At 59.8% G+C, this 16275-nt stretch overlaps 1 protein-coding gene across 1 annotated transcript in view; it reads left to right on the top strand.

Moving 5' to 3' along the window:
* The first annotated feature begins 2222 nt into the window (after window positions 1-2222).
* The window catches only part of RASA3 (RAS p21 protein activator 3), an 84642-nt gene continuing 70589 nt past the window's right edge, over window positions 2223-16275 (top strand). Inside the window, exons 1-2 of the mRNA XM_012661833.1 lie at window positions 2223-2337; window positions 14294-14397. Coding sequence (XP_012517287.1) covers window positions 2261-2337; window positions 14294-14397 — 181 coding nt within the window. The 5' untranslated portion in view covers window positions 2223-2260. The remainder of the gene's footprint in view (window positions 2338-14293; window positions 14398-16275) is intronic.

The raw sequence follows: 16275 nt of genomic DNA, 5'->3' as shown, positions 1-16275 counted from the left end.
GGGATCCCGGCCTCGCTGCCCTCGGGTGCCTGGAGAGCAGGTTTTACCCGAATCCTCCTCCTCAGGCTTCTGGGAGGTTTCCGTTGTATCCTCACCTCAGTTTTCTGCAGCTTGTTCTTAACCTCGGAATATTCCCACCATCTCTGTCTTTCGTGTTCCTTTCTCTTCTCTGCTACCTCGGAATTCTCACTGCCACCCCCTTACTGACAGCCTATTAGAAATTGCTGTGCAGGGAGCAAAAATCAAACCCTAAAAGGGCAGGAGGCTGGGGGCGCTGTGGGAGGGGAAGAGAGCAGAGTCCTCATCGGGGTTTTATTACTTACGAGTCAGGTTGCTTAGCAATCACGGTTTCACACATAGCGACGTTTTCAGTCCCCGTTTATTAATGTTTCTCACACATCTTCTCTGCTTTGCTTTCCAGATGCTTATTCATTGGTTTTAGCAGCCAGGTGACATCGCACCACGTGAAAATTAGCTTGGGGCTTTGCAACACGCCAGTCTAGCAAGTGCCGCCCTGGAACCAGGAAGTCGCAGAGCGTGTTCTCCAGGGGATTCGAGGCCCTTCCGGCCCTTTCCTCTCGGGGGGTGGGGTTTACGCTTTCAGAGGGAAACAGACCTTTCCGGGCGACGTAAGAGAATCGCTGTAGAGGGGACGCGGACGCAGGCTTTGGGCGCTGAGTGAGGGGAGAGCCCTGCCGGCTGGGCTGACGCGGGCGCGGAGATTGCCGTGCGTGGTCTGCGCGGCGTGAGCAGAGACGCCGCCCTGGTGTGCCGGGCACTAGGTTGGGTTGTTAGAAAACAAAGGGAGTTGCACCGTAGTATTTTTTTACATCTAGAGGCATGTTAATCCTTAGCATTCCACAGCAGCGTTAACCGTGTGGGCCTCCGCGGGTCTGTGTGGGACGCGTGTGGGCGTGACGGTGTTGTCCCGCGCGTGCAGCGGTAGTGACATCGCTGACACGCACGCAGCGTTTTAAATATGCGAAACCTCGCTCGGGGCATCACACGTTCCTCTCACCCGATCTCGGTGTGGTCACAGACGACTCCGCGGCCTGATGGGGAGGAAGCGGAGGCCCGAGGGGGCCACGTGGCTTGTCCTGTCTCAGGGTGCTGGGTGCTGGGCCGGCCACGGTTCCAGAGCCTTCTCTGGTCTCTGCTCACTTTTGGTCCCCGGACGCCGGGCCGTGCCACCAGCCGCTGGGGCTCGTGGGTGCTCCTGGCAGAGGACGCTGGCAGCGGGGCTTTGCCGCAACCTCTGGGAGGCCCAGCCAAGTATGGGGTTGGGACGTCGTGGGCCCTCTGCGGGGCCAGTAGGCTCCGGCCGCCTCGACAGTTCCTGCCTCGTCCTCACGCGTGTTTGGACGCCTCCTGGGCGACTCTGGAGGAAGGGGCCTGCGGGAGGGAGCCGTGGACGCCGGCCAGGCCTCCTGGACGTCCCTCCCGGCTGGCAGGTCGCTCTGAGCTGTGAACAGCTGGAGCCGGGGTCTATCTCGTCCGTGAGAGCAGCCTGCTCTTCATTATTGCTCCGGCTGTCACCTGACGCTGTAACGTCAGATTCAAGATGAAAAGGGGCCCAGGGATGAACAGAGAAGCCAAAGGCAGAAAATCCACATGGAGCGTTGCTCAGCCCTGAGAAGGCGGCAGTCCTGGCGCTGCTCTGATGCACTGCGCCCACGGACACCACGCTGCGTGAGATGCTGCGTGACTCCACCCAGATGAGGTCCCCAAGCGTCACTCCCACAGGACAGGAGGGGACGGTGGTGCCGGCCTGGGCGGGGGGCAGTGGCCGTTTCATGGGGCTGGGCTTGGTCTGGGCGGAGGAAGGTTCCGGAAATGATGGCGGTGATGGCTGCGCGGAGGCGGGCACACCTGGCGCTGTTGAACTTACGCTCAGAAACGGGTGAGGCAACAACTTTGTGTCACGTGTATTTTACCACAATTTTAAAAACTCGAAGGGCCTAACGTGGGTAGAAATCCCAAGGCAGACGGATCCCTGCTTTGATCTTTGTCCTGGAGGTTGACGTGTGTTGGTTTGCGTTTCGGCGGCGCGAGTGGCGTTCGGGAAACCCAGACGGCGCGTGGCGCCAGTGAACGCGGGGAAGCCAGAGCAGGCATGTCCCTGCGAAGTGACTCTGTTATTTGGAAACATCTCCGTGACGGGCAGGTGGACTGGACGTTTCCATGCCAAACGGATGACGTGTGTCACCTTTGCTTTCCAGGTGAAGCCAAAAATCTTCCCTCCTACCCGGGGCCAAACAAGATGAGGGACTGTTACTGCACCGTGAACCTAGACCAGGAGGAGGTTTTCAGGACCAAAATCGTGGAAAAGTCGCTCTGGTAATGTCCCCGTCACCGTTGTGGTGCAGTTTCCTCCTCTGTGTGGGAAAGGCCCTGCCACGTGCTGTCTCGCCGATTTCCACGTTGCCTCGTCCGAGCGCGGAGGGCGAAGCGCTCGTCGGGCTCTGGCTTGTGGGGCAGCGGGCGCCAGGCTCCGTCCAGGTGTGGCCTGGTGGCCGCCGACCGCCCTGATGCCAGGACTCTGAGCAGGTGCGTGTGTGACCACCGGCCTGCCAGGACACAGGTACCGGGAAGAGACCTGGGAAAACGTTACCGATGCAGTTTGAGGAAGAGACGACCCAGCCAAGGAAAACCAGCCCCCACCTCACCCTCGCCCCAACCCTAACCCTAATCCTCACCCTCACCTCACCCCAACCCTCACCCTCACCTCACCCTCGCCCCAACCCTAACCCTAATCCTCACCCCAACCCTAACCCCAACCCTCACCCTCACCCCAGCTCTCACGCTTACCTCACCCTCACGTCACCCCAACCCTCACCCTCACCCCAACCATAACCTTCACCCCAACCCTAACCCTAATCCTCACCTCACCTCACCCTCACCTGAACCCTCACCCTCACCTCACCCCAGCCCTAACCCTAACCCTCACCCCCACCTTAGCCCTCACCCTCACCTCACCCCTCACCTCACCCTCACCCCAACCCTAACCTTCACCCTCACTCCAACCCTAACCCTAATCCGCACCTCACCTCATCCTCACCCTCACCCTCACCTCACCCCAACCCTAACCCTCGTTGTGGTTTAAGACCCTCGACTTAAAGGTGGCCAGTTTGTGTACATCAGAGCTTCTCCCTTTGGCCTGTGGAGACACGGATGCTGACCCCAGGATGTCCGTGGTGGAACTGACATGTCTAGTAAGCTCCGGGAGATGCGCATGCCAGCCACGCTCTGAGCGGCGCCGGAATCCCTTCCTGGATGGGCGCAGGGCTCGGCCACGCAGGGAGGCGGCGGCGTGTATGCGGGGTGGGAGAGAGGAACAAAGCCGTGCGTGGAGAGCGTGTCGGGAGGTGGGGTGGGACGGGGGCTCGCGTCGGGCGGGGCTGGCGTCTTGCGAGAGCTGCTGACGGCGAAGTGTCAGCTGGATCACAGCGGTCATCTCTGCGCGGCTGGCGCCTCCACCTGCAGGCTTAGAGCTGGGGGCCGTGTGGCTTCATGAAACAGCTGTTTTGATTTCGAGAACATTTTTAGCAGGTGTTGCTCCTTCTAAGAGGGAACGAACAACACCTTCTTTCTTTTTTTAAAAGAGCCAGGGTCTTGCTGTGTTGCCCCGGCTGGGCTGCAGCTTCGCAATCATGTAACAGCTCCCGTGGCCTGAACTCTGGGCTCACGCGACACCCCTTCCCCTCCCCGGCCTCCCTGTGTGCTGGGACTACAGGCGTGAGCCGCCGTGCCTGGCCCAGACGACATGCTCCGATGACTCGATGAATCCAATTTCTAGAAAACTGCAGGGTTCTCCTGCCCCTCAGAGGCTGAAGCTCTCCCTGGTCTGCGCGGGGCCCACTGGTGCTTCTGGTTCCCTTCAGGAAGGCCCCCTGCGCCCGACGAGTAGAGTCGTTTGTGGAATTTTCATGCACTCTCCAGGATCTTTGAAATAATTTGTCAGAGATAATTACAGCCCGAGCAGCGTGGCCGGGGTCCAGCCTGGCTTTGCGGGGGTGTCTCTCGGGGCTGCGTGAGGACGGCCGGGGCCCTCGTTCCACTCGAGGAGGACAGAAGAAACGTCACTGTGCCCCTGGGGTTACTTTGTGGCTTCATTTGAGCAGGACCCTCTGTTTGCACGGTCTGCGACGGGCTGTCTCCGAGAGGCCGGGGCTGCCAGGCCTGTGGGGTCAGTCCCGGGAGGGGCCTCAGGGGAGGCGAGGAAGGGCCCAGATGCCTCCGACAGTTTGGCAGTGGAGTCGCGGGCTCTGTCTGCGCCAAGGGTGCGCGTCCCCCGGGCAGGAAGGGGCCGCTGCCGTCGGCAGTGGGGTCGGCGGTCTGCGCCGCCAGAGTTGCGTGGCCCGGAGGCCGGCGGGCAGGAGCAGGCCAGGCCACTCCGTGAGCTTAGTTACTGTTGTTCATTAATTTATTCGTTAGTTCAGTCATTACTTGACTTGCGGAGCGCTTGTCTGATGTGCCAGATGAGGAGGGGGTGCCGTCCGCAGAAAGTTGAGTAAGGAAGGAGATAAACTCGGACGGAATGGTGCCCAGAGCCTCAACAGTGCGGGTGCACGTGGCCTTCGGTGTGGAGGTCGCGTCGTGGGCCCTGCGCGGGCTGCGCCCTGCAGCGTGGGGGCGGAAGGTGAGAAAACTCCGTCTGCACTGGTGCCGACGCCGAGACCCAGACGGGCTCCTGCAGGAGTTCGCGGCCCGAGTCCACACACGTCCGTGGTCCAGGCCCTGGATCGTGTGTGTGCGTCGTGTGGTCCTGCGTGGGGTTTGCTGACGTCCGTCCAGAGAGGCAGGAGTCGGGGGCCAGAGCGTAGCCGTTGCCGCCAAGGAAGCGTTTGCTGCTCCCTCCGCGTCTCCCCGGTGCCACCCGCTGGCCTCTCCGCGCCCAGCCTGCGTCGCCCAGGTCGGCACCACCGCTGGGATCCGGTCGTTCATCTGGCAGAGTCGCCGTAGGAACGGCAACGCCAGCACCTGCCTCTCTGAGCCCAGAGGAGCCCAGGTGCTCTCTGGCTGTGTGATGTTTCCCTCCGAACGTTTACTTTTCTCTCTAATTTCTCAAGTTAAGCCTGAAAAAAAAATCTGTTGGACAGAAGTGGAGGCCTCAGTGTGAACCAGAACATTCCATGTCCCCTCTGAGTCCTGGGGTCCCCCGGTGCGGGTCCGTCCTCCCTGAGTCCTGGGGTGCTCCGGGTGGTACCCCTCCCCCCACTGGGGGTTTTCTGGGGTTTTCTGGGTGTGGGTTTCCGCTGGTCTGCAGGTGGGCAAGGGGAGCCCGTTCCTGCTCTGTGTTAGATGGCCAGTCCAGAGGGCTGCGGTTTTACTTTCGTGTGTGACGGGGCGGCTTTGCCTGTGGGGGACGGGAAGGGGCCCAGCCGGGAGCTGCGGAGGCCGTGCGGCATGGCGCGGAGTGGGGACTGGCGGGCAGGGCGACTGTGGTATCCGGGGTCCCGGGGAGAGGTGACGGCGGCGGAGCAGCTGGTGCGTGTGTCGCGGGGCCTGCTCTGTGCACCCACACCCCGGCCCCGGCTGTGCGAGGGTCTGCGGCTGCCTGTGCGCCGGAGTCCTCAGCGGGGTCCTCTCCTGGCCCCTGGGCAGGACCCATCTCTGCGGCGGGCCTGCCTCCCTTGGCCCAAGACCCCAGGCCGCACCCTGACCGTCCCCGTCAGGGCCGGCGCCTCTGCTTGCGCCCGGGAGAGCCTGTGTCCTCGTGCCACTGAGAACAGGCCACGTTCAACATGGAGTTTCACGCAAGGGACGATTTTCGGTTACCGTCGTCGTTTACGATTTAAGAGGTTTTTATGGGGGAGTCTCGGGAAGAGGGTTTTCTGGGTATTTTCTGTAAATCGGATTTGCAGGGTCCTCTGAGGTGTCTGTCACACGTTGGCGTTTGTCTGAAGGGGGCTGGGCGGTGTTTCATGCTGGCCCCACCTGGTGTCCGCAAGGCGGCGGCGGCAAGGCGGGCAGCTGTGCACTCCTGCTGCTACGGCGGTTGAGCTCGTGCAGCCTCCCCCTCTCGTTCCTTCCTTACCGCCGTTTCTGGGGGAAGGGACGTGCAGGTCCCCAGTGAGGGCCCGGGGGCGTCGCCGTCAGGACCTGAGAGCGGGGTCATGTCTCAAACTTGGGGGTGGGCAGCTCCCGACACGGGGCCCTCGGTCCCAGGGCTGTGTGGCCCGGTCTCTGCCCTCGCTCTGCGATGTGGGTGGGTTTGCAAGTTCAAGCGCGGCTGTGGGGGGCCGCGGGTCCCCGGTTGATCCTGGCGGGGAGGGAGCCCTGTCCTGTGTGACCCTACCCGGCCTCTGCTCCCTCCCGCCAGCACCCCCAGCTATCCCTTCACTCCCAGGGCACACGTGTGTCAGGACGGGGCGTTCTCTCCACCTGGAAGGCCAGCAGACCTCTAGCGCCAGTTTGCTTCTGTTCTGCAAGCATTGAGCGCCTGCTGCACACAGCGGGTCCCCCAGGCGCAGGCCAGGAGGGTCTTAGCCGTACGGTGCCTGCGGGGGGTGGGGCCCTCCTGGTGCTCAGGTCGGGGTGCTGCAGAGAGCCCGTGTGGGCCGTTGCCGGGGGGCTGTGCTGAGGGTCCCGGTGGGGGGCGGAGGAGCCGGCCCCCCCATCCCGTGCAGCTGACCCTGACCCTGACCCTGACCCTAAGCCTGACCCTCCCTGGGAGCCGTGGGGGAGGGAGCAGGAGACTCTTCTGCGCTCCCAGCCCCTCTCTGACGACGCCTTCCTCTGTCAGGGCTTCACGGAAGGTTCCGGGGTCCGAGACGCCTCATGTGCCGGGGACCAGTGTCTGTCTGTCTGCCTGGTGGTGGCTTCTCTGGGGTGTGGGTGGGGAGGGTTCCTGGGGTGCAGCAGGGGTCAGAGCTGAGCCCACCGTTCTGGGGGCCGCGTGGGGGCCGCGTGGCGCCCACCCAGCCCCGCGAGCCGGGCGCGCTCTCCCCGTGCGTTGTGCTGTTGCGGGACTGAGTCTGGGGCGGCGAGGCCTGCGGCTCAGCCCCACCCCGGCCAGCCTGCTTCTCTCACTGCGTCCTGCGTCTGCTTTGAGGACTCTTGCTCTGCTTGCCAATGTTTCGAAATAGACGGCCCCACCCGTGCTGGGCCGCAGGAGGCCGTGCAGCCCGGGCTGGCGCTGGCCTGGGACTCCGGCCACCCGGGGCCACTCCTTCGCTCCAGCCCTGGGCACCGCGTCTCGCCCGGCACTTCCCCACCTTGTGCTTTGTGGGAGATGGCAGTTTTCTTCTGCGCAGTGGTCCCCCCCTCTGGGGGCCGCTGCCTCGAGGGCTCAGGCCGTGGGGCAGAGGCGGGGAGGGCTCAGCCGGGGCCGGCCTGGCTCGGAGCTCTGCTGCCCTTGGCCGGCAGCCTGTTCCCCAAACCGGGGAAGAGCCTGGCGGCTCCCCGCCCTGGATGTTGGGAAACGCGGAGCTGAGTCAGGGCCGTCTGTCCTCGCGGCCAGGCCAGGCCGTGCGGGGTGGGCAGAGGCTGGGAGCGACGGGCACCGCCCTGCGCCCTCCTCCCGGCTCTGAGGTCCGGCGGACGGTCGGCTCCCCTCCTCCCGCCTGAACTTCCGCCCTGTTTTCTGCAAGAGGCTTTTCCTTTTCCCTGCGAGAGTTCCCCGGATCCTGAGAAACTTCATTTGGGCTTCTTGCGGTCCTTACGGGGGAGTCGCTGAGGCGGACGGAGCTGCGTGCGTTCACGGCCTCCCGCCAAACGGCAGTATTTTAGGGCAATCGAGTCGGCTCAGGCAGTGTTTTTTCTTTATTTGGGAAGAGGGCTCTGGCTGCAGGAGGGGCTGCTGGGCTGGGCCTTCCTCGTGCACCAGACAGAGCCGGGATGTCCCAGGGACTCCCGAGGTGAAGCCGCTGATGGGTGGGGGCGCCCAGTGCAGGGACGCGGCGGCGGGAAGGGGTGTCCTCACGTCCAGCCACTTCCACTCTCGTCTGGGAATGTGCTTTTGACTCTGCTGCTGGGACAGACGCGGTACGGACGTCCTGTGGACGACGTGTGGGCAGGGCCCCCGCCACGGGCATTGGCGCCTGTGTGCGCGCCTGCCTGCACACTGGGAGGGCGCGACCCTGCCTCTGCCCTCTACCCTCTGCCCTCTGCCCTGGGGCTGGGAAGGACGGAGACCCGTGATGTGGGTGACACCTGCCCCCTCAGACCCCGCCTGCCTCCAGGACTGCGTTGGGGACTCTTCCCGCTGTCCCTGTTGGTGGGGTCCAGGCTGGCGTGGCCACCTGCGGCGCTCACTGCAGAACCGGGGCCCTGTGTCTGTACTCAGCTGCTGAGGACAGAGCTGTTAACGTATTTGTGGTGTTTTTAGTCGAAAAGATATTCCTTATATGTTGTGAATTGATAATTTCTTTCAATTTGCAACAGAAATCCAGAAGTTCCCGGTGGGCTAATACCCTGCATGTGAAAAGAATGTGACAAGGTGGATGTTCTCGCAGAAAATGGGCCAAGGGAACTTCAAGAGAAAAGGAAATTTAAAACTGCTCATAAACATACAACATTCAACTTCACCGATGATTTAAACATTGCAAATTGAAGCAGATTTTTTTCACCATCAGTTTAGCAATGTTTAAAAGTATTAATCAGACTCAGTGTGGTAGGGTGCGAATTGGCCCAGGCTTTCCGGAAGGTTCTATGGCTTCATGTTCTGACAGCCCCAGCACAGTGCGTGTTCTCCCGCCAAGCGATTGCACGGGAGGAATTTGCTCTGTGGAGTCATCAGACGACCGTGCGGCTGTCCCTGTGCCGGGTGTTGACGCAGGTCCGCTCCTGCCTCCAGTGGGTCGAGCGGGACCCGGCTGTGGGCGGTGCAGGCGGCTGAGCGCAGCCATGTGGCCCTGCACACGGGCCGTTGGCCACTGATATCGTAGGTTATTTGGAAAGTGGCCCACAGCAGGATGCCGAATGAAAAGGCTGAATGTATATCAGGGTATATGATATAATCCCACTTTTATTTTGAAATGTATGTAGCTTTATTTCATGTCTTCTATATTTACAGTATATTTAATATCATTGTAAATATTATATTATAGTATGCATATTTATGCTATGAATATATTTATACTTTATGTATTTTTTTTTTTTTTTTTTTTTTTTTGAGACAGAGTCTCACTGTGTTGCCTGGGCTAGAGTGCTGTGGCGTCATCCTAGCTCACAGCAACCTCAAACTCCTGGGCTCAAGCGATCCTCCTGCCTCAGCCTCCCAGAGAGCTAGGATTACAGGCGTGAGCCACCACGCCCGGCCTGTTTTATGTATTTTAAATATATAAATGAGATTTTAGAATTTTATTCTATTTTATATCTTTAGGGAAAAAACAGTCTAGGAGAATATACCCTAGAATGTTAATTCTAGATTTCACTTTCTGACTTTTTTGTATTTTTAAATTTTGGTTTTCTAGAAACAGCTTCCTTGAACTACAATTCACACACCACACAATCCACCCACGTAAAATGTACAGTTCCGCGGTTTTCAGGACGTTCGCAGAGTTGTGCAGCCATCACCGCAACCAACCTGGAGCCTTTTCTTCTCCCCGGAAGGAAATAAATCTGCCTGCCCTTCAACCATCGCCGTTTTCTGCGGCAGACGCGTCCCACGGCCTGTCCGCTGACTCCGGGGTCCTCCCACTGGCCGCGGTGCTCCGGTGCGCTGTGTCGCGGCAGGTGTCAGTCTCTGTTCCTTCCCGCAGCTGAGACCGTCGGGGATGTTGGGCAGACCACGTCTGTGTGTCCGTCAGTCGTGGGTACCGGGTTGTCCCTCTCTTGGCTGCGGGGACAATGACATGAGCGAGCACAGGCGCCACGTGGACGTGCGGACTCGCGTGTCTGAGTGCGTGGCCGGGCAGGATCGCGGGGCCACGTGTGTTTGCCACTCCGGAGTGAGGGCCGTGCTCCGCGTCTCTCCTCCCACGCGGCTGCTCCGCGTCCCACCGCGCGGGACGGCTCATCCGTCTGGGCACAGCCACCCTGGGCGTCTGTTCTTGTTTTCACGACGTAAGCCCCTCTTCCGTGGGTTTTCACTCTTAAAAAACAATTTCTTGTTTTGAGATGAAAAGAAGCATTTTTTTCTATAAATGTGTCTTGTTTTAAAGCAAACAAAATTCAGATCCTAAAGGAGTAAAAAAACACAGGGAAATTCTAAAAATTTGCACATAAATCTAATTATGAATCAGCTTACCGTGAAAGATAATGTCTTACTGGGATATATGTGCTAACTTTTTGGCTACTGAATTCTACCTATGATTTAATCTCAATCACTTTAGACCCAAATAGCCACGTCGGCCGGTGGGGTGGGCGGAAGAGGGTCGGGGAGGTCTGGTCTGCGGACAGGTGGTCGGAGGCTGCGCAAACAGTGCGGCCGAGCTTCACGCCTGGGGACTTGTTTTCCCGCCGGGTGTGTGGGTGGGAGAGACGGCGTCGTAACAGCCGCACGACTGAACTTAGCTTGTCCGCGGCTGAGTGAGTCCCGAGATGCTCGCAGCAGCCGTGGGGCCGTTCGCGGGCACCAGCCGCAGGTCTGAGAGCCGATGGGCCGCCCTGGGCCCTCTCGCCCCGGTCACACCTCCCGGGTGGCCAGGCAGGGCTCAGAGCCGTTGTTCTGCCCACTGCGCTAACCTGAGCAAGCGCGTGAGGAAGTGAAGAAAACACGCGCCCGGGAGGCCACTCGCATTCACCTCCGACCTTCCCGGACTCCATCTGCCCTGCATCTCGGGGTCCTGCCTCCTCGGGACGACGGGCACACGCATCTCCCGCCTCCACCCCGAGCCCAGGGAATGGGCTGTGCCTGCAGGTCGGGTGTGGGTTCAGTCCGCGGGCTCATTCTCAGAGATTTTAATTGTCCGGGAAAGATGGGGAGATGCCCCAGTAACTTCTCTGGGCTTTCTTTTGGGTTATTTTGCATTCTCCCAGAAGTTTCTGCAGGGCTCCCTGGTCATGGTGAGGTGGGCCTTGGATTTCGGGCAGGCTCTGTCAGGGTCACTGCAGGGAGAGGCTCCTTCTTGGGGGGCCTTCGCTCTCCCTGGAGCTGCCCTTCTTGCTGTCCCCGCCTGCCTCGGGGCCTTTGCGCCAGCCGCTCTGCTGAGCCGCCTTCCTCACCCTCCCGCTTAAATCTCTCTGACGTCGGTGACCCTGTTCTGCGTTCCTCATCGTGTGACACTCTGTCTCCTGGGTGTAGCCTCTGCCCCTCTCGACGTTGGCCACCTCGGCGGTGGGCCCGGCCATTCCCCTGCCGAGGAACGTGTTTCCTGAAGATTCGAGATGACTCTCAGGTTAAACAGGGACTTAACTTTATTAGTTTAAATTTAAGTTTAATGTTAAAGTATAAAAACTGTGTGAAATAAGGAGAAAAAGCATTAAAACAGGCCAGCGAACCACCCGAAAACGACATCAGAGATGCAGCGCAGAGCGCACGCCTCCCTCCCGTATCTGAGCCGCGGTTCTGGCTCCAGGCTCTCAGTCACTGGTGCAGAGACGGCCGTGCGGTGCTCGGTGCTCATCTTGGTGCTGTGTTCTGGGAAGGGCCCACCTGGGAGCCGGCGGAGGCCGGGCCGAGGGGCTGCCGTTTTGAGCTGGGCGGAGGCCTCGGGCCTTTGGTCCTCAGAGCTCAGCCCTGGAGCAGCCAGAAAGACCGAGATGTGGAGGCTCCAGGCTGGTTTCTGACTCGTGCCGGCACCACGGCGCTGTGTGCCGTGTCCGCGTTGTGGCCCCTGAGAGCTGGCGCAAGGACAGAGAGGAGAAACCCGAGTGTCCCATGAATTATCGTTAAGTCTTAGTGCGAGCCCCATTCGCGCTTTGTGGTTCTCCGGGGCCGACGCCTCGGCTCTGGGGTCTCGTGGGTGCTGATGTGGGTGTCCGGGGGTCCCCACTTGCTCATGGCCCCTGTTTTGGGTTTTTCCTGTGGGTCGGGGATGAGGCCTGTAGCGTACCGTCCCCGTCCAGAGTGACAGGTGTCGGGCTCTGCCTGGGAGCCTGCATGAGCCCGTGTGTGGGGGAGCGTGTGTCCTGCAGTTCATCCCGCAGCCCCCGTGACATGACGCGGGGTTGGGACTGGGGACAGGCCTCGCGCCTGGCTACTGAACAGTGCACTGAGGGGTGAGGGGCGTGTGCACACGGTCGTGCCTTTGCGTGTGTGTGGGCACAGCCGTGCACACACGTGGACACATCCACTCCCACTCCCACTGTTCCCTCCACAGTTTCAGGTTTCCCTGGAGATTACGCCCTGGACCGTCACGGTGTTTTTAAGGCCCTTAGTTGCAGAGAGAGTCCCTGGGAACCGAGGGATTACGCCTGTCGTGCGGGGCGTGGGCCGAGCTGGAGGTGGCGGGGCTTTCCTCCTGGTGGGTCTGTCAGCGTCAGACGCGGACGGTGCAGCTGGAGCCGTGCGGACCCGGGCGGGTCAGGCAGCCTCGTCTGAGCGCAGAGAGAAGACGCCACGTGACAGAGTGTGTTTAAAAGAAATGTGATTTTACAATAAGTGTTTGTTCTTTTTTTAGAGTTGAGGTCTCACTCTGTCACCCAGGCTGGGGTGCAGTGGCTGTTCACAGGCGGGATCACAGCTCACTGCAGACTCGAACCACTGGGCTCAAGCGAGCCTCCTGCCTCAGCCTCCCGAGTAGCTGGGAGGGTGCCACCACTGTGCCCAGCTAAACCTGCTAAACTAGGACGCCGTCACTGGGCAGTCTGGGCATTCTGCTTCCATCAAAAGACAAAACGATGTTCCTTGTTGCATGTAAATGCAAACTTCTCTGTATCCAAGACGCTCAAAAAACAATCTAAGCATTTTAGGTCTCCCTTTGAAGATTTTGTTGTCATTACAAAGAAGTGGTTCTCTAAGTAAACTTTATCCACTCTGTGAGCAAATTATAAAAATTGTGAAATCAGTGAGATCCAAATGGAAGTCGTCTGCCCTCGAGGCGGGTCTGAGGAGCGGAGGCAGGTGCCGTGTGGGCTCCCTGCTGTGTCCCTTCCAGTGCCGAGGGCGAGGCAGGGGCCCAGTGTCACCTGTGTCTCCCGGTCTCATTTGCATTCCCGGTGGCGTTTCTCACGTGCTTGTTGGTGATACATCTGTTCAAGCCTTTTGCCCGTTTTAAAATTGAATTGTCATCTCATTATCGGGTTGTATGTGTTTAGGATATAAGCCCGTTGTCAGATAACTGATTTGCAAATACTTTTTTCCAGTCTATGTTTTCATTTTCTCAGTGGTGTCGTTTAAAGCATAAAGGTTTTTAATGTTTTTGGTTTTGGCGAAGTCTGATCTACCATTTTTTTTCTTTTAGCCATCGTGCTTTTGGCATCATATCTGAGAAATCTTTACCCAACTCCCGGTTACAGATTTACTTCTGTTTTCTTCTAAGAGGCTTGTAGTTCCAGCCTGACACTGAGGTGTGAGCTCCCTTTGTGTTAATTCCGTGTGTGGGTGAAGGCCGCGTCCGCAGCCGCCGCCTGGCGTGGAGACCCCCCCTCGGCCACCCACCTCTTGGCCAGCCCCATTGTCTTCCTGTCGCTTATGACCAAGCGAGAGCGGCCACTTTGCTTCCCACACGAATGACTTTATGTTTCCTGCTTCGGACCTCAGCTATAAAAGTGCGCGCGTTCTGTCAGATGTCCTCCTGTTTGTAGCTGTGTGTGAACCGCAGTCGTCGCTTGACTTCCTAGGCAGCTGATCGGGTCCAGTGTGGTGTCGTTTGGCACAGCGACCCGGCCCCTCCTTGCCCGCCAGCCTGTGCGGGCCAAGAGCAATAGGGAGGTTTGTTTGATGACAGATCCCACTGGCTTCGTGCCTCTCGACGGGGGTTTGCAGTTTATTGTAAGTCCCCATCTGTGTTGCGCTGCATCTGTGGGTGACTCCCACGTGGGTGGGATGGGCTGTGCGCTCTGCGCATGGGGTCAGCGTGGATGGCCGCCCAGTCAGGATTTTGCACCGAGTTTACTGTCAGTGCAGAGTGAGCCACCGCCTGCCCCAGACCAGCCACCTTCAGAACGTCGCGAAGGTCGTGGAGTGTGGGCTGAACCTGAGCACAGACGGTAGAAACCATTTTGTTCATGGCCACGGTCGGCATGGAGGTCTCTGGTTTTCCTGCACTGCCGGCGGCCACACCAAGCGCAGAGACTCATTCTTTCAGCCTGAGGGCCCGAGAGTCCGTTTCTGCCCCGATCGAGGAGCTGCGGTTTCACGTCTCACACGTGAACTGCAGTGCAGTGTGTTTTTATGGCATGTGTAAAGATCACGCGTGTGCCTGCGGCCTGCACCCTAACACTGTGCCTCTGCTTGTCTGTGCAGCCCCTTCTACGGAGAAGACTTTTACTGTGAGATTCCTCGGAGTTTCCGTCACCTGTCGTTCTACATTTTTGATAGAGACGTTTTCCGGAGGGATTCCATCATAGGTAGGTACCCAGACGGATGTTCTCTTCCCGTTTCTGCCGCTTTGCACGGGGCCCCATCCTGGCAGAGTGAGCGTCTCCCCCCCGCACCCCTGTCCTGGGCTGCGTGGGAGGGGGACGTTGGCACTTCAGTCTAGAGCCTCCCTAGGCTACTGCACGGGTGCCGCGGCCCTCGTAGGTCGGTTGTGCCTGTGCCTGGTACGGCAGCCTGGCCTCGGCGGTCCCACGTCTCCCTGCGCCGCTGAGCTTCACACCCAAGAGCTCGCGTCAGGAAACAGATCACGCCTCCCAAGGGCCCGCTGGGGCCTGTCTGCAGAGGGTCCTTTGCGGCACGTGCGGCCCCTCCCTCCTCGCGACCAGGCTGCTCTTCCTCGACTCCTGTGCGTGCCCCACGGTGTGGACGAGGAAAGGGCCAGAGGGTTGGGGACTAGGCAGGTCTGCGCCAGAGTCCCTCTGAGCCACTGACATCTCTGAGCCTCAGTTTCCCTCTGGTGTTAAGGGGGTGGCAACACCGTCCCTTTCCCAGGAAAATGATGTGTGAGGGGCAGAGAGGGATCCTGGTGGGGCAGGCCCACGGGCAGCTCCTGCTCGGTGCTCACGTCAAGACCGTGTCGTCCAAACCACCTGTGGTGCCGTCGCCGGGAGCCGACTTCAGGTGGCGGCTGGAGGCTTTCGTTTCCGGATGCGCCGGAGGACCCTCTGGGAGCAGACCTCGCGGACCGGGCAGGAGGCTGCACGTCGGCCGCAGCCCTCCTGCGACTCGTTTGAGAGTGAGGGAGGGAGCAGGGCCGTGCAGGCCAGAACCCCCAACTCGGGAGGACGATGTAGACCCCGGGACCAGATGCGCCCTGGGGACCAGGCCTCTGCTGCCTGGGCCGCCACAGCTGTGCCAGACGCCGCAGTGGCAGAGGCGCCTTGTCCCCCTCTGGCTGCTGGAATCCAGTCCCGGTCGATGTTCTGATGAGGACCAGGAAGAGGAGGGGGACACTGCTGCCCACGAGGGGACACACCCTGGGCCGGGCAGAGGCAGCCGGACGCCTCCGCAGAGGGGCCCTGGGGTGTAGGAGGCCAAGAAGAGACGGGGGCACGTCTTGCCGGGGGCGCCACCCTCACACCCCCTCACGCTCCTCACGCTCCTCACACTCAAGCCTCACACCTGCCTCACGCTCGCCTCACACTCTCCTCACACCCAGCTCACGCCCCCTCACACTCCTCATACGCCTCAGTCATCTCACACTCGCCTCACACTCATACTCCTCACGCTCCTCACACTCCTCACACTCAAGCCTCACACGTGCCTCATGCTCGCCTCACACCCAGCTCACACCCAGCTCACACCCCCTCACACTCCTCATACACCTCACAGTCACCTCACACTCACCTCACACTCACACTCCTCACACTCCTCACAGTCATCTCACACTCGCCTCACGCTCATACTCCTCACGCTCCTCACACTCATACTTCTCACACTCACACTCCTCATACTCCTCACACTCACCTCACACTCATACTCCTCACACTCTCCTCACACTCCTCACACTCAAGCCTCACACCTGCCTCACACTTGCCTCATACCCAGTTCATACCCCCTCACACTCCTCATATTCCTCACTCTCCTCACACCTCACACTCCTTACACTCACTCACCTCAGATTCTCCTCACACCACCTCACACCACCTCACACCTCACACTCACACTCTCCTCACACTCATACTCCTCACAGTCACCTCACACTCATACTCCTCACACTCTCATACTCACGTTCCTCATAATCCTCACACTCACCTGACATTCCTCACACTCACCTCACACTCCTGATACTCTCCTCACACTCCTCACACTCTCCTCACACTCCCCCTCACTCGTTCCTCACACCT

This window comes from Propithecus coquereli, unplaced genomic scaffold (assembly GCF_000956105.1).
Source record: "Propithecus coquereli isolate 6110/MARCELLA unplaced genomic scaffold, Pcoq_1.0 Scaffold738, whole genome shotgun sequence".
Classification (NCBI taxonomy): Eukaryota; Metazoa; Chordata; class Mammalia; order Primates; family Indriidae; genus Propithecus; species Propithecus coquereli.
The sequence above is the reverse complement of the archived record's forward strand: the minus strand, read 5'-3'. Positions and strand labels throughout refer to the sequence as shown.